Source organism: Caloenas nicobarica, chromosome 10, assembly GCF_036013445.1.
Source record: "Caloenas nicobarica isolate bCalNic1 chromosome 10, bCalNic1.hap1, whole genome shotgun sequence".
Classification (NCBI taxonomy): domain Eukaryota; kingdom Metazoa; phylum Chordata; class Aves; order Columbiformes; family Columbidae; genus Caloenas; species Caloenas nicobarica.
In genome coordinates, this window is record NC_088254.1 from 15,529,437 (window position 1) to 15,556,044 (window position 26,608).

Genomic DNA, 26,608 nt, shown 5'->3' on the forward strand with positions numbered 1-26,608 from the left:
TAACAGGATCAGAGGTGGCCCTCTAACCCCCACCACCTCCTTACCGTAGCTTTGGTTGAATGACTGCTCATGATGAGGCACTCCGGGTGTGTTGCTCCATGCCTGTCCCTCCTCTCCCCAAACTGGCAGCAGGCTGCCCCCAGCCCTGTCCGCCCCCAGCCCTGTCCCCCCCCAGGCAGAGCATCCTTGGCAGAGCATCCTTCCCTCAGGAGCCAGCAGAGAAAGGCCACCAGCCACCTCCTGCAGCACGCCCTGGAGCTGCAATGGGAGGAGAGGAGAGTGTCTGCTCTGGGAAGGGAGAGCTACAGCAAGAGAGAAATAAAGTGTTTGACAGTGGAGCTCTGGGGTCCCTTGTGGCATGTGCAGCTTATTTGGTACAGGCTGCAGTGCTGGTTCTAAGGAGGGCAGGAGTCTCAGTGCTGTCCCCCCATCATTGACTGCCCTTTGGCACAGGGGCCAAGGAACCAGCCATCTCCATTCTCCTCATGTCCCAGAATGAGCCTCCCCTTGCCCGGGCAAGGATCCCCAATTCTCAGTCATCTGCTCTAACCAGGAAAGAGAAAACAGTCCAGAAGATGCAAACAAGAAACCAACCAGTGGCCCAGGTGGAGCTGGCTCTGCCTAATCCCAGCTCAGCCAGGCGGGGAGGAGGAACAGAGTCTGCAGCAGCCATTAAGAGCAGGAGATGGATTTTAACTGCAGGACAGTGAATGACAAGCAAAATATACCCTCCTAAATCCCTCAAAAGCCTCAGCTCAGCTGCTTCTCCTAGCACTGCACTGTGAGAGGGAGCTCGGTCAGGGAAACCCCACCAAAAGCCACCACAGAGGGCAGAGGAGGGTCCTCACCTGGCAAACGAGCTGTGCCTGATGCTAATTAGCCCTTGCTAATGTGGAGTCAGCAGAACAGGGGTGGTGAGGAGGGTGGCAGAAGTAGCTGTTTCAGGGAAGGCAGCCTGTTCTGGTTCATGAGCCAGGCATCTCCTCCAAGGAGCTGATCTGATACCTGTTTCCAGACCATCTTCTCTCCCCTTGGTGAGCAGTAGGGCTCAGAGGAGCAAGGCACTGGTCTCCTCCCAGGTTAGCAGCTTCTCCATCAAGCTGGTCCTGCAGCAGGCCTCATTTCACCTCCCAGCTCTGCAGCTACACACGGGCACCTTTCATCAGCCAAGCAGAGGACCAGTCACACACCAGGAGCCGGCCGAGGCGGAGGGTGCTGACAAGAGCTGCATTCATCAGGGTGCTGGCTCAGGCTCAAACCAGACAGGATGTCGGCTCCAGAGCTGCGGGGAGGATGGGACCTGTCTGGGCAGAAGCGACTGAGGTTAAATCTGTTTTCTCCAGCCTCAGCAGCACGGCTGGTCCATGCACAGTGGGTCCCAGTTTCAGGTTGCGCCAACATTGTGCAAGGGCCTGGAGAGAGAGCAAAAGGCACCTCTCTGCTGCATTTCGGCTCTGTACTGTGCGGTACTTCCCACGGGGCTGGGAAGCATCTGGAATCGTCCCAAGGAAACTGCATGTGACAACCACACAACCATCAGGCCAGTGCAAACACAACAGCACAGCTTGCTTGGGAGAAAAAAAAACCAAACAAAACACACACCAGAAAAAACAGAAAAGGACAAAAAAAACCCCAACCCATACACACAGATGGGAGAACCACATTGCTGCCTCTGGGATTTGGACTGGGACAGCCACAGCTCTCAGGAGGTCCCTGTGGCTGCTCACCACTGTGGTGACAAATTGTCAGCCAGGAGCTTGCTTTGATGGGGATGGAACAGATGGAACAGCACAGCAAACAGAGCAGGGAGCACAATCCACACTGACCTCAGCTCACCCCAGAGTGACTCTCACCAAGCCAGGAGGGAGTGTTCAAGTAGATCTAACAGCTAAGTCACAATAGCTAATAAACTAGAGCTGGAGCGCAAAACGTTGCCTTCCAAAGAGCAATTCTCATTGCAGGGAAACAGCAGCAATGGTCCTGGGCCGGCCCAGCCACCTAGACAGCTCACCAGTCAGTTACCTTCCATATCTGTCTCACTTGGTCTCTAGGCGTAAAAAAAAAAAAAAAAAAAAAAAAAAAAATATCACCACACACCAGTGAACTCTTAATGTCAGTTAAGTAGTGCTTTTAGCTGGGCTTTTCTATGACCTGGGCTCAAACAAGTGGTTAACCCTTTAGTTGTCAGTCTCCCAGCTAGAGATGCTGTTGTGCGTTTGTTTTTTCTGCCAGCTGCTGAAAGATAGGAACTCCACTCAGTCTCAAATAAGGATAAAATAACAGATGACTGTTTCTGTAGAGACATGAGCCAAAGGCTTTGACACACACTCCAGGGAAGCTGTCACCCCAGAGGAGAGTCCTCCTGCATGCTGCAGGAAGGGCCACAGCTTCAGGTCTTAGTCCTGGCACAGCCATAGGTCCACCTCCAGAGAATTCCTCCAGCCAGCAACTTAGTGACCCTGGGGGCTGACACAGGACTGTCAGAACCTGCTCTTACCCACTGGCCTTTCTTCAGCATTTTCAGGGCAGGCATTCCACTTTTTAAGCTGATATCATCTCTATTCTCTATTAGAGGCATCAGGGACCTCTCTTGGCCAGAAGACCAAAAAAAAAAAAAAAATCAACTAGGAAAGGCCTGAGCAGCACTGGGGCTTGTGCCACACGTTGCAAGGGAGAAAGGGGGGAAAAGATGAAGTCACCCCTCAGTTAGGTCCCCAAGTTGGGCCTTGGAAGGCTGAGCTGCTTCACCTGTGACAGCTGGACATCACCACCCAAAAACATTGCACACAGTCACTACATGTAGCACTGACTTCAATAAGTCCTTTATTTTTAAATAAAGCAATTCCACTGAATCAAAGATAACAAAATTACATTGTTTTGCAATGACCTCCATTTCACACCACACAGGAGAACAAAAATTAAAGAAAAAAGTGAAAGACACTGTTATATATTTACTTATATATAATTTTAAAGGTAAACATCAGCAGATATAGAAAAATTGCATTGCTAGTTGCAAATCATCTCCCCTGCAGCTATCAGCTCCAGAGAATCTGACTCAGAACATGGCAGCAGGGAGGGTGTCTTGGTACACAAGCTTTTTCAGGGCAGCATTTAGAGATGGTTCCAGAGTACAGTGTTGCCAATTTGAAAAATATTTTCATAGTGAACTGCTCATCAAGAACATCAGAAGTCACTCAGCCTGTTCTAACACAGCTGCATGGGCAAAACAAGAAGGGCACAGGCCTGTTTTTCCTGAGCTCTCCACACACCTTTTCGGCTTGGGATTTTCAGAGAAAGGAGTTATGCTTTCTCAATAAGAATGTCTAGTGATCTGTCACGGGGAATCATGGTCAAGCTGTCAAGTAACACAATAAGAAAACATGCTCCTTCAGAAAGTTGTTGACTTGGGCTAAGCAGTAAGGTTTGGTTATATCAAGTAAAGTGAGTTTTGTTTGGCTTTTTTTTTTTTTTAAGGCTTCCCAGTTAGCAGGAGCCATCAGAAGGGTCAGCATCCCAGCAGAGCCATAGTGGAGATCCTAGAAGAAAGTTCTGTACCTAATCAAAGTTCTTGCATGACCAATCTGAGCTTGTCATTCAGACAGAAGCAAGACAGCTTTGTGTAGAGCCACCTTGTGTGATCAGTTCCTTACTGGCATTAAAGCCATCTGGGCTAGGCAAGGCCTTTGGGTGAGAAGGAAAGAATCTCTTGCAGATGCACAGCTGGAGCTTTTGGAGAATGTCAGAGAGACTTGGAAAAAGGTCATTCAATACCAGCAAATCCAACCTGATAAATGTTGCTTTGGATTGCAGTGTTTGTGTCCACTGATTGACCAACAAAACCAAAGACAGATGTTCAGGATAACCCTAGAAACCTTTCCACCAGGCCAGTGTAACAGTCACTCCCAGTGATAAAAGGGGGACAGCTACAGGGCACCTCTTCCTTGGGTGAGTGGAGCTCTGAGTCAAACTCTGAGGAAACTCAGAGTCCTCACACCAAGAAGAGCTGTTTGCTTTTCACCCAGAAGCCATGAAGGAGACACTGACACTGCTCTGAGTCACTGTGGCTCTGGGACCCACCCAACAGACCCACCAAAGGAGTAAGGACACACAGAACATGACTCAAGCCAGAAACAAGATGTTCTTCACAACGAATTACTTATACATGCAGCAGAGGGCTAGGGCCTTTTCTGGTCTCCTGGAAAAAGGATGTGAAGAACTTCAATAAGCTCCAGACAGACATAATATTTCTAGAAAAACTTGGAAGTAATCCAGGTGTCTGAACTGTTTGGCAATTAATCTTGAAGTTGCTACTCTGCTCTTTCTTTTGAGATGCAGTCACTCAAGCAATTTACTTCCAGCTACACTTCTGGATATTTAATAGACATAAGAACTTTGGGATTGTAAGGTAACAAGTCACATATTAAGCAAAGCAAACCCTCCCTCTATGACTCAATCCCTACTGCTAGAGGAGCAGAGCGCTGAAAATGATCCACTGTTTATATACATTGTTATTTTAAGCCTTAAAATAGACTGTAGCTAGTTGTAGGCTGCCCACAACGGTCCTTTAAGTCAGCGCACACTTGTACAGTGTGTATTGCCAGAGATGTCTCATTATCTTGTGTCTGAAAATCCATTTACTAGAAAGCAAAGCCCCAAAAGCTCTGACAGGGCTGTTACTGAAGTCTCTAGATATGCTGATGTCAAGGGAAGAGGAGAAAAAGGGCAAGGCACCACGTGTCAAAGGGCTGTGGTCTAGGAACTTGTGACAGACCCAGGACAGATGACGCACAGGTAGCTTGGCTGAATTCAGTACTAGAGAGAATAGTTCCCAGCATCTTTGCATAATGCCCTGTCTTTGTAACTTACATCTTCCTAAACAGAAACTGCAGAAAAATGCTCAGGAAAAGACTGCAGGGAAATTCAAGTATCTGTCTTTACAGTACAACTACACCACTGTCAGACCCATCTGAAAACACCTTCGATTTAGAAGGTAACCAAGGGACCATTACAAATTGCTGTGAGATCTGATGTAGTGGAAGCTGCAAGTTCCTTGTGTCCATTAAGAGCAAGTCCCAGCTGCTCACTTAAAAGCTTCAGATCTCTCCAGACACTGACAAAGGTGATGGTTGGACAAGCCTAACCAAACAGGAATAGTTCTGCAACTTTTGAACTGATTGAGAGAGTCCTTAGGGTTTATGGTCAAGTGCTACTTACATTCAGTGATGAGAAAACAGGAAAGGTGTGTGCTTTTTCTTTAGAAATGTTTTTTCTAATCTGTTTGAAACTAAACAGAGCACATGATACAGTCATCATGCTGTAATCTTGAATTGCACTATCAGCCTGCACTGTCATGGTCTACAAGTGCGCACTTCAACCACCTCATGTGTCTTGACAAGAGAAAAAAAAAGATGCCTTCACCTCTAAGACTTCAAAATTCAGACTGCATTTAAGGTTGAGTTCACTGGGCAAATGAAGACCACCTGCCCATATCACAAGACTAGTATCACTTTATTTTTGGAGAGAAGTGTATTCCAGATTAGGATTAGACAAAGTGCCATGCATCTTGGCACACTGGCACTAAAAAGGTAGCTTCCTCATACCTCAGAAAAACATGTTTGAAGGCCTGGTCCATCAAGAATGATCTTTACAAAAGGGAAGGAGGAAATTTTTCCAAGAAAAAAAGCTTCCCAGGACAAAACTCTGCTTTCAGAGGGACTGGCACAATTTAGCCAAAAAGCAGAGGCAAAACACATGCTCTGCCTCAGCATTAACCTTTCCAGACAGTACCGAGCCAGATCTGGGGTTCTGGGATGGAAAGTAGAGCTTCGGACACTTGGGGAGCTGGACAGAGAGCCCCTGCTTTTGATAAGGCTCTCAAGTTGAGGAAAGCAGATATTTTGCTCTCAAAGGGGGTCATATGCACACTGACCTTTCTTTCATAGGTATCCACATGTTGGGTGACACAATGGGCTCTTCACTTCAACAGCAGTATCAGTACCAAGGACAACTTGTGTTCTTCTGAAGCTGTCTGAAGTCAATACTCATCTCAGCATAGTAAAGCTGGACTGAGGAAGGAGAGTTTTGTTTCCTCAAGGCAGACAGCCATGACCTGTGTAAGCCACAGCTGTAGCATACTATGAAAGCTGAAACACTTCTGAAGTTGTAACCCACTGGAGATAAAAGTCACATCCCCCTACACACCTAAATTTATACTGTATCTATCTGGTGTATACAAGTGGTGTTTTACAATCTCTTCTATTGAAGCAAGAAGATATTTAAGTTGTATCTGATGAATATTACATGAACAGCTACTTAAGCAAAAAATCTGAAATGTCTTATGACAGATTTTAGTGATGTATAAATGCAGTATGAATAAGATGATAACACCACAGACAAAGTGTCCATCTGCTAAGAATATCCTTGCTAACTGATGCCCTAAAATAGTTCTTAAGGAACAGCCACAAGCATGGCCAAGTCTTGCTATAGCTTTACCTTGTCACATCTTTGAGGAAAAAAGGAAATGTGGATTTACTAACAAGGAGAATGTGCAGATAGCCACAGTTCATTGTAACAGGCCAAGGTGTCCGGCCTAAGGCAAATGAAAGGAATTTCCTGATATGATAATGCACCTTTGCTACAATAGTTAATTATTGCTTTATTAAAACAAAAACCCTAAAACCTCTCCAACCTACTGAAGCACAGGAACAGGGCAGTCCAGAAGGCTTGTTCCCCAACATTACCAGACTCAAGTCTCACAGCCTGTTTGACCTTTAAGCTGTAAGCTAAAGTGCCTGCAACACAGACCAAGGCTGAAGCAATAAAGTGCTAATTGATGTGGGAAGTATGACAGGAAAAGAATTTCATTGACACTGTGATAAAAAAGTCTTAAGGATGGATTAATGAGACTACAATATTGACAGAACAAACAGTAGAAGGAAAAAAGATTTTGACCACAAAGTTTCAGTCTCCAGATTGTCACGGGACAACTTTCCTTCCAAGAGATGGACCAGAGTCTTTAACAACCATCTTGGCATAGACCAGAACAGCCACTTGAGGAAAAAGCACAAGCAAGTAGGCATCTTTCCTGCAAACAGCTTCCACGCTTCACTTCACACGTTAAAACTAGAACTGGGCGTGGAAAAGGAATTCAAGTGAGGAAGAGCCCGGTGTCTTACTGAAGCCAGTAATCCTACAGTGTTTACACAGATATGGAAGTAGTCAGTCATGCAAAGATATCATTTCAGTTGTACAGGGCTAGAGACATCCAGTTCCCCATCAGCTGTAAGGCAAGTCATGTGTCTGAAAACCATTTGATGCTTTGAAAGCTAAGGGGAAAAATTGTGTTATGAGTTACCCTCACATAAGGGGAATAAATCTACATAGATATCTTCTCCTCAACAAATTAATCCCTAACAGAGTACATAATTCTCTATGAAATATCCTTAAAAACAGATTGAGCTCACAGAAAGATCCTGCAGATTCTTAATCACTGGTTTCCATTTGGAAGCCAGAGCCAGCTTTAAAAAGCCCTGGGTCAAACAAAAAAAATCCAGTACCAGAAAGATTACTACATTAAAAAGAGTCAAAGATGACAAGAAGCTGATTGATCCGGTCTTGGTGCAAGAGACCACATTTACATAGAAACAAACTGGTATTACCAGCCCACAGATTCTCTCTACTTTGAGTCCCAGCATAAAGACACACCAATCCACAGATAGTTGAAGCATGGAAGAGTTAAGTATTTTTAAACTGACTCACTTGTGTAAGTGCATTCCTAGGAACTAAAAGGCTTCCCTTGAAATGGTGCAATGCTGGAACTCCACTTGCAGTCAAGCATCTGTTTTCCAAGTCACATTTTAGTGGCTTACAGACTGAACCATTCGCTGGCTTGTAGCTTGGTATAAGGTTTTTCCAGCACCAGGACAGAGGAGACAGAATCATAGTTACCCTGTCATCTACACCTAAACAAATGCTGCAGATCAAGTTTTTGACCAGCAGGTGAAGATATTTTGACATTTGAAACTTCTGCTATATTAAAGCAAGCAGTCTTTAGCTTAATAACCCTGTAACAAGTCACAGTCAGCAAACTAATTCTTCAAACAGAGCAGTAAATTACAAACCCAAGTGACTATATATGCAAAGATGCTCTAACCAAAACATCAACCTCTGCTTTAACTCCACTCTGGAAGAAAACATTGTGATCAAACCCCAGCCATAGTATATCAAGGAGAATGGAAACCTGAAGCAGCAGGTGAGGGAACAACATGTTCCCAAAGGGAGAGATATATGAAGTGATCCAGAGTCTTTGGATCAATTACTCCTGGCCAGATACAGGCTGCTCTGTGTCCGAGCAGTGAGACTTTGTCTTCTCCCACTGGCAGATGGCGTTGGCATACTGCACCACGAGCTTATCCATCCAGGTGAGAGGTTCTGGGAATAGTACAGACCCCTCAAAAAATCCCAGGTGGCCTCCATGAAGGGGCAGCACATGCATGACATTTTCCCGTTTCTCTGTAAAACAAAAGGAGGCACAAAGTTCCAGAAGGTTAACATCCTAGAACTGAGAATGAAACCATATTAAGCTGTGATAGTCAACTCTATCCTTGGCATAGCATCTGAACCAAAGGAGCAATCGTATGTAGAAAGCAGAAATCTACTAACGAAGACCACAGATACTTCGAAGTTCAAAGCACATAACTTTACTGCTTCCCAGAACAGCACAGTCTGCAGGAACCAATCCCAGCCAGTACAAGAAGGTTGCTCAAGAAATGCCATTACAGCAAAACATGTATTGCTGTAAGTATGCTCATTCTTTAACTCATGAACACTGGAACTAGGACTGTTAGCATCATGTTGAGCTGCAAAGCTCTGACAGTGCATCAGCCACCTTGTTCCATGTACAGTGAGAAAATCCCCATGCTTGCTTCTGTCTGGAAGCAGCTACAGATAAATTCTCTGCTCATGCTTTCAACCAGGAAAAGAATGAACTTCCCTCCCTATGCACCGACTGCTTGTGTGATGAAGCAGCAGCCAGCTCACTCTTATGAGCTTCTAAAGGTAATTTACCTTTTTTTTCTGGGCTGAAGAACTTTCAGCAGAAGGTGCCTGAAAGGACTCAGGTTCTTCCTCCTCAAGGTTAACCTTGTTAGTTCTAGCGACTGGTGATTTAAAGAGGCTTGGTACACCTCCCACAGGATTAGACATGTAAAGAGGCAAGTCAAGCTGCTTTGAAATCATGGCTTATGGTGTGATAAGGAAGCTGCAGGTACACAAATACGCACAGCTGGAGCAGACTGCTTCAACATACCTGAAAGAGCTCTTGGAATTGATAGAAGACTCTCATGCACAAGAGGGTCATCAGCAGCATTAACCAACAGAAGAGGAACATAGATCTGCATCAAAGAACATGGCAGAAAAGGCAAAAAACCAAAACCAGTAAGAGCTTGGTATTTAAATTTCAGTCTACCAATTGTAAAAGCATCTTAGCTTAACTCAATTAAGACATCTTATTTCAGAATTGTCCTGTACCCGGAAAAGCAACAGAAAAGCAGAAAGAGTCAAAGTGCAAGACTGGTGGCTTTTCACCAATGGAGTACTCTGCAGCACTTGATTTTTTTTTTCCTCCCCATAACTCAATTATATGAAGTAGGCAGAGGTGCATCAGAGCAAATACAGATCGAGTCACAGATCTTTCCCGTTCTCAGAATTCAAATAGCTACACCCTTTTTTGCTCTGTATTGCTTTGCACATCAGGAAGCTAGTGCCAGCTCCATTATGGACACCTTGGTTAAAGTCCAGGAAACTCCCTTGGAACATCTCCATTCTCTGGCTCAGTAGACCAAGGAAGAATTAATCTTCCAGTTCCACTCCTGCAAAACTTTGGTCTGCTAAACATCTGCTGCCAGATAGCATCCCAAGTCTCTTCCACAGTATCTAGTAAGTCTTGTCTTCCTTAAAACTGCAGGTTCTGCGCCACCACCTATTTCCTACTTTATCCTCATACACTCAGAGGTTCAGCTGAATTAATGGCTTTAACTACATTACTTGAGTGCTACTACCTGTCAGTTTTAAGCTCTTAAGACCCCAGATCATTTAGCTCCAGTATTGGAGGTAGCAAGAACTGAAATACCACTCCAATATACTGTGTCTGATTATTTCTGAAAATCCCAGCTAAGAGCTGAGTCTAGGTATCGATAACAGAAACCACAGTGCATTTTCTCTCCAGTACGAAAACAAAGGTACAAGAGCAGTTTCTATTGCAAGAGCTTACCCCATGCAAGTAATGCAGGCAGCTTTCTTCTTCATAGTATTCCTTCAGGGAACTGTAGCCATGGAACTTCCTGAAATAGAGAAGACTGTCATTGCAATCACCTGCTTCTAGCACCTATGTGAATCTTACTTTCAAGCAAGGACATACATGCAGAGATAGGAATGATGCCTCAATTTTCATGGACAACGCTTTTTTTTTCCTACCCAGTGCCTCTGCAAACCCCACCTTTGGCAGCACATGCCTTTATGCTTTCTATGCTTACTCAAACATTGTGATAGCGTGGGCAAGTTAAACACACAAGTTGAAGTCTAGCAGTCTACAGCACATTTCTTTTAAAGTATCCTATTTCACTTAAGTAATTGTACATATGGAAAGAAAAAGTTATGATCTTGTTCATCTTTACCTGAAAGCCTTTTCAAATACAAACCCACCAGTTTATGAACCTCAAACATACTAGACAAAAGGGCATACCTAAAAGCCAACCAGAATTCACTGTGGTTCCAGTTCTTTGCCAAGTCCTTAGCTCTCCATTCCAAACCAAGAATTCAGTAAACCTATAGTCAAGTGCACTTTTTTTTTTTTAAAACTTGAGAGGCAACATAGCTGTTGGCCCAAACTAGAAAGGCCTCAGGGGTGAGGGACAAGCGGGGAGATTTCCCTAGGAATGGCTTTTAAAAAGCAGCCAGCGATACTCTGAGTCTGCCAAAAGTGTTATAGCCTTATAGCCAACAGTTTACAGCTTCATTTTGGAAAGGTGTCAGTGCCTGATAGACAACATGCCATGCTATGAACACTGCCACTGAAGAAAGTGCTATGTTGTTTTCAATGACAGAGGCAGTAACAGGCTACTGCTTAAAGCAGCAGAGAGCTTAATTTAGGTACTAGTATGACAAGTAAAAGAGGTTGCACCACTTCAGCCAAACCTAATGTTTATTGAGAAGGCACAAATATTTTTTTGGGAGAAGGTTTGTTTCAGAATTCAAGCAGGGCTAAGGACATTCATGAGCAGTTCTAAGCTGTTTTCTACATTCTGTACTGTTTTTCGGTAGAGTTTGCAGCAGAGTTGGCCTCTTTCAAGTTATTGAAGGCTGCAGGTTCACATTTACTGATAAATAAATGCCTTCTGGATGATTTTACAGAAGCTGTGACTGTCAATACTAAGTTGCTTTTCTTTTTGGTAAGTTTTGTTCAATGTGATGGCAAGGAAGAACTTCTGAGGTTGTCAGCACTGTATTTCAACAGATTCCTAGAGGCACACCAAGGGCTGTGCTAGAGCAACACTTGAAAGAGAAGGTAATTTCAGAGATCTATATAGGATCAGATAATCACCCTTCATACCTCATAACGTTATCATCAATCTGCATGAGGGATGTTGCTGTATAGAGTTTGCTCAGATCAGTATCTGACAGGCTTTGTGGCTTCTTTGTGTTATCTCCAAAAAGAACTTGCCTGAAAGAGTAACATCAAGAAAAACATACAAGTAACATAAAAAGGGTGACAAAGCCATGACCTGTTCAAGGACAACTAAGTTTACCAAGTCCAACAAAATAATAATAGAACTGGGCTACATATATGTGAGGCTTTCTTGGGAACAGGCACAGCTTTATTGTTCACCTCCCTTTGCAGCAAGGCATAACAGAAACCCTAACAGCCTCTTCATAAAAAAAATAATTTCTTCCTATATTGAAAAACCGCACAAGGGATCTCTAAATGGAATCTTCCCAGAACACAGTGCTCAGGGTATTTGGAACAGAGGCTGGGTTAGAGGGAGGGTTCTCTGGCTTCAGTTCAAACCCGTGGGTGGCTCGGGTGAGAGCACTTGCAGTCCTGGGCATAGCATCTCCTTCACCATCTGGTCCTGAAGTCTCCCCAGCACACATATTGGGTTAGCTCACACAGCAGGAATTACTTGGGGCATTACCTTAGCAGAAAGCTATTTACTATGGACACTTGTCATAATTAGCTGTTGCCCTCAGGAGAGGATGTGTTTCTTTACCAGAACAAACTGCTCCCCTAACAAACAGAACAAAAGCCACAATTTGGAAAGGAGCTTTTATTCCCTTTCAGAGGCAGCTGCAGGGCAGAGTAGGAGGGAGGGTAGGTTTGATTTGGGGGAGCTGACTTAGAGCACAATTGATTGTGGAAAAAAGTCTGCTTAACAGACTTGCCTTCAATCCAGCACTGGCTTTTTCTGGGTCATGAATTTAAGTACCTTTTAATGGAGGCTTACTTAACTTCACATGTTAAATTTGGTCAAGTTGTCCAAATATTTGTCATTCTGGAATGAATTATGCGGATCATCCCACATGTCAGCTGCCCTAATTCCTTCTACAAGTGTTTCATGCTGCACAGAAGTGTAAACAATGAATCAAAAGTTTGCAAGTGACACTTGCTCTTAACTGGAATGGATCTTAGATATTCCTCTCCTTTTCCCTTGAGTCAGGCAAAGTAAAATATACACCAATGAGGTACTTCCACATCTATTGTCCTGGAAAGAAGTATCAAGAGAACTTCCTGACAGAGAAAACAACATTGAGCATGTTACCTGTTTAACACACACATTCCTTCGATACGTGAGAACCACAGATCACAACAGCGGCACAGGGATGCTACAAGTACACTTGCACTCCAGGAACAGCAATACTAAGTATTTTACTGGCTACATGCTGTTTCTAGAGGAACTGCTAAAAGCCAGAGCTACAGTTTGACTATTTGCTTGTTTGATAAGCAGCAGCCCCATACAGCAGATTCATCCTACCTCAGGTAGGTGGCAGAACAAGAGGCTCCTTGAATAGGGAATTCTTTGGCTAGAATTGAAACAGATACAGAATACTCCACCTTGAGGTCTAATTGCAATGTTTTCCTCTACACATCTTGTTTATTCATTAAGTGAGTCTCCTCAGAAGGCAAAAAGACACAGCCTGCTTTCTTCTAACAACATCAAAACTTATTTGTATACGTTATGGTATATGAGCAAGACTGACAAGCTCCCCTTCTCTGTTGGTTCATCTAAAGACCACCAAGCAAGAACTGGTGCATAATTTTTCAGGAGTCTTATTTTAAAGGACCAGGACAACAAATCTGATATAGCAATTGACCCAATCAATGCTATCAGTGTAAGTGATGTACTGCAGTACCTGTGAGAAAGTATGATCTTCTTCATGTTGTCTGCCATGAGGAAGTTATAAAATCTTCTACATTGATCCCATTGCATGAAGGTTTCTTGTGCCCTAGAAAAAACACAGTGCAGAACAATCAAAGCTGTTAATGGAGATCTTGAAAGATCAGATGAATACACTGCAACATCTTATGGCAGCCTAGAGGCTATGTAAACAAATCTACAGGCCCTCTCTGACACAGCTTAACCTTTTCCAGGAAATGACTTCCGCTTTGATGAAGTTTGGTAGTATCAGAAAGCAGATCTGCAGTCCCATTTTGCACAATGCAATTAGCTGTTTTGATCAGAGCATTTAAGAGCCATCAATCAAGATCTGCAACACTGACAAGAGTATTTTAGTATTGCTTTGTATAAGTTGAATGTAATTTACCTAATGGGACTATCAAGGAAAGGACTAAAACCTGTTGCTAAACAAAGTCTTGTCTATTGTGTATATTAGCTCTGCAGAGGAAATAATTTGTGCAGATGTTTCTAATATGTACAGGCACTGTTATTGTTTTAGCTTCATTGGCAGGAGCTGTAGGAACAAGCACTAGTTGCAGCTGCAAGTGGCATCTGAGTTGAAGTCTTTACCTAGTCTCAAAGCAAAATAGCCCTTCACAGCTTATCTGTTGTTAAAACGGAATTAAAAGTCATCCAGACTTGTGAGAGCTGTGCCAGATACCAGCACTCCTTTGCTATGTAGGGTCATGGGCAGGTTACAAATTAACTCTTAGCGGGGTTTGCTGTTACTGAGGAAACAGGCGATCATTTACTGAGCAACCTAAGAATGCTGGGAGCAGTTTCAGCCACTGAAGTACTCCTACCATTTAAACATTAACATACCATGAGAACTACAGTGGATTTAAAATGACTTCCCAAGTCACAACCTGCAAGTCTCCTACCAGAGCAAAGGCAAACTATGTTTTCTTGTAGTAAGCCATGCTGGAGTATGATTTTATTTTCTTTGTAAAAAGCTTCCTTATCTTTTTGTCTAGCCAAATAGGGCAGGAGAATGAAGACAACAGGAAGATGCACATTTCTTCACAAAAAGATTTTCCAAACAAACCTTTTCAGTTATTACAAGATGTTTGAAGTTAAAGCTACTACATTTCCCTGCAGTTCCTGCGGTACAGCAGTGCTCCCAATACAAAGAGCTGCAAGCACTGGAAAAAAACCCACAGCTTTGGGTATTTTGAGGACTAGACAGGTTTCAAAGCTCAAGACTCTACCCACAGTCTGTAGCTATGGTGAAGATGCATTCCACAAGATCAAGAAGCAGAATCAAGCCTGTGCAGGCAGAGATTAAGGAATAAGGAGACATGTCCCCATTTAGCCTTGGGGAACAAATTCCACAGACTCTGTGTTAATTCATTAAACTAAGAGCTTCTTCTGGCAGATCCTAGTATTGCTACTACTTTATTACGCCCATCTATGGGACTCATGCTTAATGCTCTGGAAATGCTTTCATATTTCAGATCCCTGGTTTGCCTTGTTCACCATCATTTTTTTCCTTTACTTCCTAAAGTTATTTGGGGGATAAAGGCTGTACAAGCTAATAAAAAAGAAATTGTAAACTAACTAGTCATGTCTACCTGGATGACCAACTTTCATTTAGCCCAGAGGGATAAGGCCAATTATTTTAACCCACCAGACTAAGCCTAGGAAGGCAAAGGATTAATCAATCATTCCACCTGGAGGTGCTCTGTACCTCCTCCCTCCCACTTCTATAACCAGGGACATAAGGCCCTCCTTATCCTGTCTTTTACCTAGTAGATATTTACTGATATCGCTTTCCCCTAGCTCTTCAGCTGATTAACATTTCAAGTAGATGTTAGGTAGGGAGAGACAAGATCTGAAAAACATTCCTGCTGATTGCCCAGTAAGATGTAGCAGATGTTTTGTGACTGGAGATCTGCTAAGAGATGTTTACCCAGCAGGTGGAGTCAAGAGCTCAATAATTTCACACAACCCACTGAAGACTTGCATTAAAGTCAAGCAGCTGTTATTTTTCTACACAAATATTCAAGTGCAGTATTGTTAAACAGGTCATCCTTGCCCTGCTATTCTACCAGCACATCATGACGTACTACAGAAATCAGCTTAGGGAACAGCATTACTCACAACATCATTTTGGAGACCAGAAACACAATATTGCATAACTGCAAAACCAAGTGGACCACAGGCAGATGTGATCCTTGCAAACTGTCTGATGGCTGCAATTGAGGACCTGACTTCAAAGGGATGCTCTGTGCTCCATGGTAGAACTCCACAGCAACTAAAAACATTTTACTTGAAACAAAACAAAAACTGTTCGTGAAAGCATCTGCTCAGACTTTAAGGGTGTGAACTCATGGGGACCTAGCTGTAGGTTATACACTCTTTTCACAGTAGTTACATCAGATCTCAAAAAAGATTAGGTATGCTGGAATAGTACTCAAGTGCATGTAAAGCTTTCAGTCACATCTTAGAAGCTTTTCTGGAAGCATTTTCTCTCACTTGTAAAAGCTTAACTTATAAAAGGTATCTTCAGACTGCTGACTATCAAACTGGTCCCTATACAGGCAGAGCACAAGCAGCATCAGCTACCTCCACCAGGCCAGGAGGCCAAATTCTATAGCAAGCCTCTCACAGGGATGCCATAGTTTTACTATGTTGATCCGCCCAAAGGATCTTGACCCAAACACTCTAGTCTCAGACTCTTTTGCCTTTCAAGTAGTCTCAGGCCTCAAAAAATGTAGTTAAATTACTGTAAAGTCAGCTATGCTATTAGCTGTCCATATGTACAGACAGTAAGAGCTGAAAGTAGTAGCTTAGCCAGTTACACTGTTTTAATCTCCATTAACTGTGCATACTTGGAAAGTTGAGCCACTAGTTTTCAAGCAGCAGTGCTGTTCCCAGATCCTGTATCAGTCAATGCAAGTGTAAGCACTAAGTAGAGATGTTACAGCTCTTGAAGTGCTACAGCCTTGGTTTCCAGGTGGGGAACCACAAGTTAACATTTTAGGCAGACTTTGGGGCTATAAGCCTTCTCCTCCTCACCTTCTGAATTGTACAGCATGGTTGCAAGTGCCTCTCCATCTCATCATCAGCCCACAGCTCTGTTTCATTAACAGACACTAAGAACGGAACATGGACTGACAGTGCATGAGCTGTGTGTCTCTTTTGAGTCTTCCCCAGGTAAGAGCTGCCAGATGAAAGCGTGCACTGAAGCCAGACAAGCTATTATGAACCAAGGCATACTTATCACAGTGATGAGAAAGTGTAACCTATTACTTGCAAACTTGGCATTATCCCAGCAATTTGTCATGTTGCCCAGCCTGCCTGGTTAGTTACACCAGGACTGCACAGGGAATGCCTCCTCTTAGGACGCTGTAGCAATGAGACAGTTCGGCCAGCTCACACACACAGACCAGACGCTGCCAGCATGTACCTGGCCAGGTACAGAAAGCTTATTGGTGCTGCCAAATCAAAGCTTTGGCTGCTCCTTCAGGAGGGTGGCATCCCGCACGCTGCGGTCTGTCAGACCAGTTCAGTGCAGGAGAAACACCATACCAGCCACCTTGCGCTTCCACATGCACCCTTGCCAAAGACCTGCCCCCTCCTGCACCCCCAGAAGAGAATGGAGAGCATGGGGAAGTCTCCAGACCCACCTCAGTGCGCTGTACCCCTGGCACACGCTGACACAGCACAGGACTCGCTCCTGGTTGGCCTGGCTTTCTCCCAGATATTTGCACACGATGTTTCCACCCAGGCTGAAGCCCACAACCACCAGCTGAGTCTGAGGGTAGGTCTTCTTGATGTAATTAACCATGGCACCAAATTCCCAGGTGCAACCTGAAAATAAGGACAAAGTCAATAATCATCTTTAACTTAACTGAAACTTGAAGTAGGAATCCAGGTGTGTTCACCTTCTTACCCTTTCTGACTTTTCAATAACCTTGTGGTTTTAAGAGCTCTGATTCACACACATTTGTGTATCTGTTTTATGAGCCCTGTGGACCTTACCTCATACTTAGTTCTGACAGACTGCCAAAGTCAGATGAAATTAACTTGCTTAAAAATCATGGCAACAGCTAATCTGACAATTGAAACTCTTCCTTTCTAAAGCAGCTTAAAAAGCAGAATCCAACAACTCTGGGCTTGACATTATTATCCAAGAACAGCGCTCATCATTACCTTCCTGAGGCAGCTAGCCACTCCTAAACTTAGCTGTCTGGACAGCAGCTTGCTCCTTTGCTTTTAGCAAGGCTGCCGTGGATCTTTAAATCCATGCTGAGGGAGTAGACAGAAATGCAGAGTTGGCTAGTCAGGACAGAGCTCTCAGGGGACTCTTGCAGAGCCTGACTAAGCAGGTGCTCACTGGAATCAGAGGGAAGGGTTTAAGCAGAAGCAGCAAGCCCTTCTTAACCAAAGTGAAGACACAGCAGCTTCCTGGAGGACATACTGGTATCTTCTCTTCAAGAGAAGAGGTAAGTGCCTCTATACACACCTACTCTGCTCTTGATACCCTCTTGCATCCCACAGCCTGCAGGCACTGAGGGGTCCAGTTTCTGGCAGTACTGGGGTTCTCAGATTGTTTGACAGACTTTAAGGCCTCCACATTTGAGTACCTACAGCTATTTCTCCTGCCTTTGAGTTTGAGAAAAAGGAACGTGAAGAGAAGCAGCTGCAAAACTGATGGCATTATTACATTGCTATCAACTGTCTATGCACTTTGATAAACTTCTCACTGGATTTAAGACCACAATCCACACATGAACACCAGAAATAAAACTCCAGCTGTTTACTCCTCTCTAGAGTCTGAAACTTAGCTCTGTCCCGTGGAACTTGTCCAGGACAATAAATCCTAAGAGTCGTGATTCTACCCTGTGCCAACTTAACACTGCTCCAGTGTGGTCCCACCCCAACTGTAGGGACCTTGCTAGACAGACTCAGGTTTTAGCTAATTGGTGTAGAGTCTGAGAACCAGGGTCTGCATTTATTATGAAACAGCAGGCTTCTGGCTGAGAGTTTCAGCAGGGCGTGGGCACTTCCTTGCGAACATTCTTAATGAGCAATTTTCCTTAAGATGACAAATGCTGCACTGCTCTAGTTACCTCTGGAAAAAGCCAGAAGTCAAAATACTTGAGTGTTTGACCTTCATGATTCAAGGGCAGCTGATAACTATTTCAGAAATCCAAAACTAGCAAAATAGCAACAGGTCAAGCTTAATGTAAAGGCTGGAGGATTCAGCAAATCCCAAATTTAGGCTACTTGCTCCTCAACAAATATGCCACGAATCCAGCAGAAGCCAGCAGGACACTGGGATATTTGGGTTAGAGGCAGAGTGAAGTCTGCTCATGGTCTTGCTGACACTCCACTTGACCAGCAACTCTGCCAAGTTATTTACTGTCTTACTCAAAGGAAGTGCTAGGCATTCCTCACCCTTTCCAAGGCTATAAAAGACATGGAAAGGTATGTCTCAAGCAATGCACTACAGAATAACTCCCTAAGGTCTAAACCAAAGCTCTCAACTTTTACCAAAAAAACCCAAATACTTTAAAAAGGCCAGGCTTAGTTCCCAAGGCATGGTAGGCTTGAAGCCATTAGCAGCCTAGGGCCTCAATACAAATTGAGGTACTCTGTATTCCTGAAATGTTTTCCACTGAGGAGTAGATATAGTAACTACAAAACAAGCAAAGCATTACAACTTATTTGCTTGCCAGACCCAGAATCTCAAAGCACAATATTTCTATTTTAGCAAGTCAACCTTTCAAGATAAACATTCAAACTGTTAATCTAAACTCTTAACAGTATCTTAATTATCTCTAAAAAAGAAACACAAACCTAACACCAGTCTGCTAAACCCACAATCGACTCCTCACATAATGTACCTATAGATATTTGCAGTAAAGAGGGACAAAAGGGCTCAAGAGCGCTCAGGAACAGGCAGATCAGGTCACAGGCAAGAAGGCCACATTCTACAAAGATCATGCTACTCACTAGCAGGGCACTTAAGAATAGCTGGAGTCACCCTTAACACAGTTCCAAATCCTTTATTCCTTTTAATTTCTACATTAAGAAAAATTTCCTTATGCTCAAGGAGAAAGCCCAAAATCATGGCAGTGAAGCACTACCACTTCTGTAGCGTTACTGTCACACTGTAGAACTGTTGCTGTTCCTTTACACTTGTGTGAAAAATCCAGGGATCAATCCCCATGTGTACCTCCTAGGGGAGAAACATACTTTCTGGATAGGCTGGTACAATTTCCTCTTATATAATATTTACAAAGCCTCAGGAGCAGTATTTCTCATTCAGATTTAGGTTTGTTTCCTATTCCACTAAACTGACATTTCAGCACCTCTAAAGTCATTTGAGCAGGCTCTTAGTAGCTACAGGAGTTGGGTTTTTTTTCCCCAAAAAGTTTTCTGTCCAAGAGACTGTCTCCTTGATTAGGATACATGTATAATAGATGGGAGAAGAGACAAGGAAAAGTGAATCCCAGTATTAGCCTCCCCTCCTCCTCATATGTAACTTCATTTTAGTTCCTAAGAAACAGTACAAATTTATGATCCTCATTCTGACACAGCAGCTGCGTTATGCTGAGGGAGACTGGTCAAACCCAGCAAGTTCCGCAAGCTTGAAAATAAGTCCCCAGCTGCCATAAAGTACCTACCGTACGTGAACATTCGTGGAGAAGTGAGCTCAATATTTGGTAAGGCTCCCAAGTGATTCAGGACAGCACACCTGTACCCATTTTTTTGCGCATAGTCAACAAAAGTGCGGATGTACTGCTTTTCACTGTGGTTAGCAATCCCAGGGCAGATTACCATCGTGACATCCTCTGTGCACAGAAGGAGAGAGAAGTTAAGTAAATGTCATTTCATGCAAATCAAGATATTCAGAAGGTTTCCATTTCAGATCCATGGGAAACCACCTACCCGAAGCAAGCTAAAAACCCTACTAGTCTGCCAAAAATCCATTATGGGACAGGAGAGTAGCAGCTCTAGTGCTACAGATGTGAAAAAGTAATTCATGTTACAGGAGATGAACAGTTTTCTAACTTCAGGGAAGGCTGATCAAACAGTTCTACAGGCACTGCCTAGAGACCAAGAGTAAACTCTCGCCTTTGGAGGACGTTTTTGATATTACACATTCTGCCTTCTGACAGCCTGTTGTGACTGCTAAGTGTGTGGAAGCTCTGGAGCCCACTGCTCCCTCATGCACCAACTAGACTGGCTACGCTATTTTTCCCCTTGTTTCCTTTCCAGAGGTGGGTGTAACTTCAAAATGAAGCTTTACTAAGCACAGACATTCTGATCAGCTGACATTAGCCATTATCTGCTTTGTGGCTAATTTAATGATATTTGATCTGCTGACACTGTTCAACAGTTTAACAAGATATCATTTGATCAACTAAGAAAGTAATTGTTGTAATTCAAGTAAGCACAGTAAGTTACATGCAGGATTAGCATATGCACATTGAATTAGCAATTAGACTCTAATGTGCAAAGCTCCAACATTAGCAGCTCCAGCCACTGGATTTTTGCCTCATTAGGAAAACACTGCTCAGACTCTCATCAGTGATAGTGATAGAGATAACAGTAACTGTTCAAGTGCAGTGTTATACCACGAGGGTCTCAACACTGACAGTTCAGAAAAGAACTCTGCTTTTCCGAAGGCCAAATGGGAATCACAGGCTTACAATGAAATCACCTACTGCAGGGGTAAATTGTACTGCTGAAGTCAAGCCACAGTAACTCAGTTTTAAGTGTTGCTGACACTCACTCTGAATATACATACATAATGTTTTAAGGAATCACCAGGATTTTCTACATTTTCATGGAGTTTTCTTCTGAGATATAGGTATACAGCAAGATAGCCTCAAAGCCTCCACACATTGCTTAGTATTGCTTAGCAGTCCCCTTCCACCACCAGAATTAACATCTACCCTTTCTGATAAATCAAGTAACAGTGTCCTTCCTCATCCATCCCCCAGAGCACAGAATCAAGGTTAGCAGCTAGATGCAGCCAGCAGCTGTTTGACTGACCTCCAATGCAGTGCTCAGACTGCGGCTCAAAGAGGTCAAAGGTGGCTGTTGCTCCATCTGGCATCGTCAGGTACTTGCGAAGTCCATACGGATGTGGTGATCTCACTCTCCCCATTTTTCCATAGAGGGCAGTCTGGATATGTCCACTCTTTCCCCAGATCAGGGGTGGAATGTACCTGAAAGAGGCAGTAACTTAATCATTTATCCCTGCTGTGTTAACAAGCCTTTGAGAACAGATAAGCACTTTAACAAATCTCCTTGCTACCAAATATAGTAACAAATATAAAATTGGTTTTGCTATGACTGAACTGGCAGCACTGATCTTCGCAGCCTTACACAAGGCAAGAGACTGACATGCTCTCAAATCTGAGAAATCAGCATTGATATCAGCAGAAGCCAAAACCAGACATTCCTCTATATTGAAATGCTACACGCACAAATGTTTCTCACCAAATACACAGAGGCCTCGTGCCTCAGTGAGAATGGGACAGCATGTTGCCAGCCAACCAAACTGACCTCCAGAACCCATAAAGTGTCGTAAATCTGTTTTAATTGAAGCACTGAAGTCTGCTGGGCTGAGCCACATGAACTTGTGTAAGCACTTGACTGTACAAGGCAGTGGCAGAAACAACAGGATTCATAGCAAGTCCTAGAAAACAGAAAGCCTCAAAACTTGTTCGTTGGGACAATTTTACAAAGAACAGCTTTTCTAAATTAAGTGAAGAGCACAGTACAGGGTGATCTTGCCTCTCAGAAAGAGTTAGGTAAAGCTGGGACAGTTTTAAAAGGACCTCTCAGAACTGGCCAAACACCACTGAATAATAAATCCCTTTCAACATAAGAGTGGGGAATCTACCAATTATGTTTGTTTATCAAGGGCATATTAAAGCCAGGTGACAAAGCAGATTGGTTTTCTTTTCCTGGCTTACTGGCCCTCAAAAAAAACACCACACACACTTGGGGGAAACACAGCTATTAGCTGGAGGCATTAAAGGCTTAGTTACCATTTTCTTTTTTTTTTTTTTTTAGTACAAGCAGAGCTGCAAGTGGTTTAACAGGAAACATACTGTTGCTCACATGGTGGTAGGGCAGTCACCTGGCCACTCCGAGGAGAGACTGAGCCGATGCCTTGAAAAAGATAGTTACATCAGCTCTCAATAGGAAAGCACAAATGATTTATTGTTTAGGAGAACAGTAGTCCTAGAGGACACAGTTCCAATTAAGGAGCTGTGGTCTCTGCTACACAGAGCATGATCTCCAAAAGAAGCTTGAGAGCTGCTGACGCCACCTTGGGTCCTGCGAGATTAGCAACTCCCTCCCCATTGTGTTTCTCAGGGCTTCCTGCAATTATTCCTTTTGACTTCTTGAGACCAGATGAAGCTGATCATGTTCTTCCCTGTTCACAGAAAACCAGGTGGCCCAGGACTCATATATACTAAAGCTCACAATCCACTAGAATGTGACAGAAGCCTTGCCTTTGTGCTCTGACACTACCTACTCACACAACCAGACCTTCTTCCCCATGCTAGCTCTTATGTATCGTATCCACAACTCCCTGTTCCTCATACACTCCTCAGAAAAAAAAAAAAATAGACTTCCTGTAAGATAAGAACTATCTAGGCTTGTTTGGCAGGACAATAGCCGCAGTATACTCTCTCTGTTCTCTTCCCTCATTTATGAAGGGAACTTCTTCCAATCAAAGCAACACAGCAGCCCATTGTACAGTTTCACTCAGTTTTTGCAAGTGTACTTCCCAAGGAGACCCAAAACAGATTCCTGTTGAAGTAGATACCACTTCAATAAAGGCTGCAAAAGCTGCCAGCTGATGCTTGTAGCCTTGTAAATTAGCTCTCAGTGCATCTTGGATTTGATCACTCAACTATAAAGCTTTCCAAAGAATCCATGTGAGGCTAGCAGCATTATTTATCTTTTATCAGCCCGGCATCTCTGCACTGGGAGATAAGCACTACAGGTGGATCTTGCCAGGCGCAACATGCAGCATTTACCAGCCGTGCAGAGATTCCCAGCAACAACAGGGGCTCTGCACGCTTGTCCTCTGCAATTGCTGGTAGAGATGGAAAGTAGTCAGTGGATACGTTCTCACGATTCAAAGCAGATATCTATTGGGATACTAACATCAACGTAAACAAGCCTGACAAGAAGAAGTACAGATGGTTCTGCTCAAGTCACATGCAGCTCACTGCAGAGGGTTTTGAACAGCAACTACCATGCCAGATGGAAGAGACTCTCCTAGCACAAGAAAAAGCAGCTTCACCCCAGTCGTTTACCACCAGTTCAGGTCAGTAGCTGTACCCCACGCTAGATGGGGTTTGATTAGCTCTTTGTCTTCTTTCACAGAAGTCCTTTGCAAATAGGTTTTGCTAGCAGCTTTTGAGGAGAGCTGTCAAATACAATCTATAATAAGAATCTGCAGCTCTTTTAGAAGAGACTCAGATGTCAATACTGTTGCATGGTTTCTATTCTCAGGTTAAGTGCATGCTTTGGAAACTTTTGGCAGTTCTGCTTCTGTATAGTGCTTTCCAAATCAAAAATTATCCCAGATAGAACCCAAAGTCTTACCCCATAGTGCTAACAGGGAAGCAATTTCTTCAGCTACAGCAGTGATTTTAAGTTATACAGCTGTGACTGATTACTGCTACCACCTTGATTAAAAAAGAAAAAAAAAAAATCAAGGATCTCTGCAAGCACCAATCCTTTCCTCATGTTTACTTCCACTTCAGCTTGCAGCTATAAGTTACAGTCATCCAGGGCAATAGATGCAGCACCACATATCACAGGATGTTGTTAGAGAGGAAATCGGAAGAGTCTTTAAAGCCTCGTCACTGCTGCCGGAGTTTAAATGAAGACAAATGGCTTCAAGCATCCTGCTTATCAAGAGTGTACTGCTTACCACAGCCTGCCTTCTCAGGTCACAGCTGGTTTCTTTGGGGAAAATACCCAAACACGCCTTCGAATAGCCCAACTGGAAGTTAACGGATCTTCAGTAAGTCAAACCTTTATGTATCTTTTACCTAGGCAAACAGCACATGCTCACTAGAGGCTAAAACCATGGCAAGAATCCCTGCGACTCCACACATAACGGACACACAATACCTACAGATTGCATATTTCCCTCAAAGCTAAAACTGTGTCAAGCCTTATGGACAAGGTGGTTTCACTGCTTGCTCCCTTCAGAGGGCACAAGTCAGTGTTTCTGAGCATTCTACACACCAAGTAAAACACTCAGCTTATCTGTTAATTCCAGTCAGTTGTTTAAGCATCTCACTGCCTGCAGTAAAGATGTGTTAGTCACTCTGCATGTAACTACACTCTTCTACATAAATATTCAAAGGTCAAGTTCCAGCGTGGGTAATGTGCATAGGACAGGACTCTGATTCAGAGATTTGTTACTCCCACTTAGTCATACTTAAGCATGTTACATGTATTGCTGCAGTTTGCACTTAAAAATAAAGCACTCAAAGCTCTGAAAATACATGCCAGTGTTAGGGCAGCAGCTTCTCACCTATCTTCTCCTACTGTCCATCAGCCTTCAAGCAATAGGCTAGTGGTGAGATAGATATCTTAAAATACCTTAAGTATCCAGACTCCAGAAGACTGAACATCACAAGATTTCAACAAGGAGAGAGAAAGAAGTTGCCCAGATTGTACAGATTTGCATAATGAGAAAAACACTAAGAGAGATTAAAACTCAACTTACCAGACCGATGCAAAAGCAAGCAGCTATTAAAAAAAAGACTTTCATTTACCAAGATAAGTTGCCAATCTAACCTACAACAAAACCATAGAAAACCTTGACAGTAACAAAGCGATGCATCTGTATCATTGCATTCCAGTAAAAGTTGTCCTCAGCTGATGGACAAGTTTGAATTTGCAAAGCATCCTTATAAATCTATAGCAGAATTGGGTGCATGATCTCTGTCAGACTGTTTCTGTTGACCATTTTGGCAATGGACAAATCTTTTTTTAAAGTCTATGAGTTTCTATCTATACCTTTCAGCGAGACAAAGTCCAGAAGAACTTCCAAGACCGAGTACTGAGCACAACAGTGCAAGACTGTACAGGACTTAAGGACAAGACATCTGTTTATCCAGGGTTTGTGTGGACTTTCAATTTGCTTTTACTAAAACCATTCAACAAAGAGAGAGCAAAAGAACTCTTCAGTCATGTAGGTGTGTGGTACCACACTGGTGAGGGGGAAAAGCTTGCCAGGAATTGCATAAGAGTCTTCACCCTCTGAAAGTGCAGATCAGAAACTAAATTTTGATTAAGACCGTTACGTGAAAAACGGTTCCAGAGACATTTTCATACTACATCCAGCTGAAAAAAAACCAAAACAAAACCCCCCAAAAACCCAACAACTATCCAGTGCTGACAGGAAAAGCTAGCACAGATTGTTTTGTATGGAAGCCAACATGCCTCATGGCAAACAGCTGAAAAGAGATGCCCCTCTGAAACACTCATCCTGTAAGCAGGAGAGCATGTACTCTGTGTATTTTTCTTATGGCTTCCCTTAACAAAACAAGCTCAGCAGGGTGTGACATTGTGGAAACACAAACTAGATATCATGCAGACTGAGCAACTAAGTAGTATCCGGCTTAAGAAACATTCAAACATGGCCTTTTAGATTTTATGCTAAAACTATCACTACTGCTAAATTTAACCATGTCTTCCAAACAAGAGCCTTTCATTCATAAAAGCAGGCGGCTTCCCTCCAGCATTAATATTAAGCAGAAACAGGGAAAGCGTTCAAGGACATGACGGACTTCAACTTCTCTATAACGCCTACCATAAACTGAAGCGGTTTTGAAACACAGTGTACTGTGAAGATTACCCCAGCACAGCTAATTTCACTGTATGGAGATGACTCGTTACACATTCCTCGGTGCGCCCAGTTCCAACAAAGCTGCTCACAGATGTACGAGAGCCCAGGCACAGACGCCATGTCTATAAGCGGCATTTCCACTGTTCTGCAATAGGGCTTGTACAGATGACAGGAGCTGAGCAGCCAGCTGGGTGGTGAAGAGTGGTCAGGAAGACCTCTTGCCAAAGTGCAAGCCCACACAAGGACAATGTACTACAACAGCATAGACAAGCAAGTACTGATAACACAGGAGATACGAAGGAAA

General features: G+C 43.4%; 1 protein-coding gene across 2 annotated transcripts in view; it reads right to left on the minus strand.

Moving 5' to 3' along the window:
* Positions 1-2,800: 2,800 nt before the first annotated feature.
* Positions 2,801-26,608, minus strand: part of ABHD2 (abhydrolase domain containing 2, acylglycerol lipase) — a 41,162-nt gene continuing 17,354 nt past the window's right edge. For both annotated transcript variants that reach the window (XM_065642088.1, XM_065642089.1), the window contains exons 4-11: positions 21,462-21,637; positions 20,087-20,254; positions 17,081-17,264; positions 13,408-13,500; positions 11,609-11,719; positions 10,271-10,340; positions 9,308-9,392; positions 2,801-8,511 (exon numbers count right to left, since the gene is read on the minus strand). In XM_065642088.1, coding sequence (XP_065498160.1) covers positions 8,315-8,511; positions 9,308-9,392; positions 10,271-10,340; positions 11,609-11,719; positions 13,408-13,500; positions 17,081-17,264; positions 20,087-20,254; positions 21,462-21,637 — 1,084 coding nt within the window. In that variant the 3' untranslated portion in view covers positions 2,801-8,314. The remainder of the gene's footprint in view (positions 8,512-9,307; positions 9,393-10,270; positions 10,341-11,608; positions 11,720-13,407; positions 13,501-17,080; positions 17,265-20,086; positions 20,255-21,461; positions 21,638-26,608) is intronic.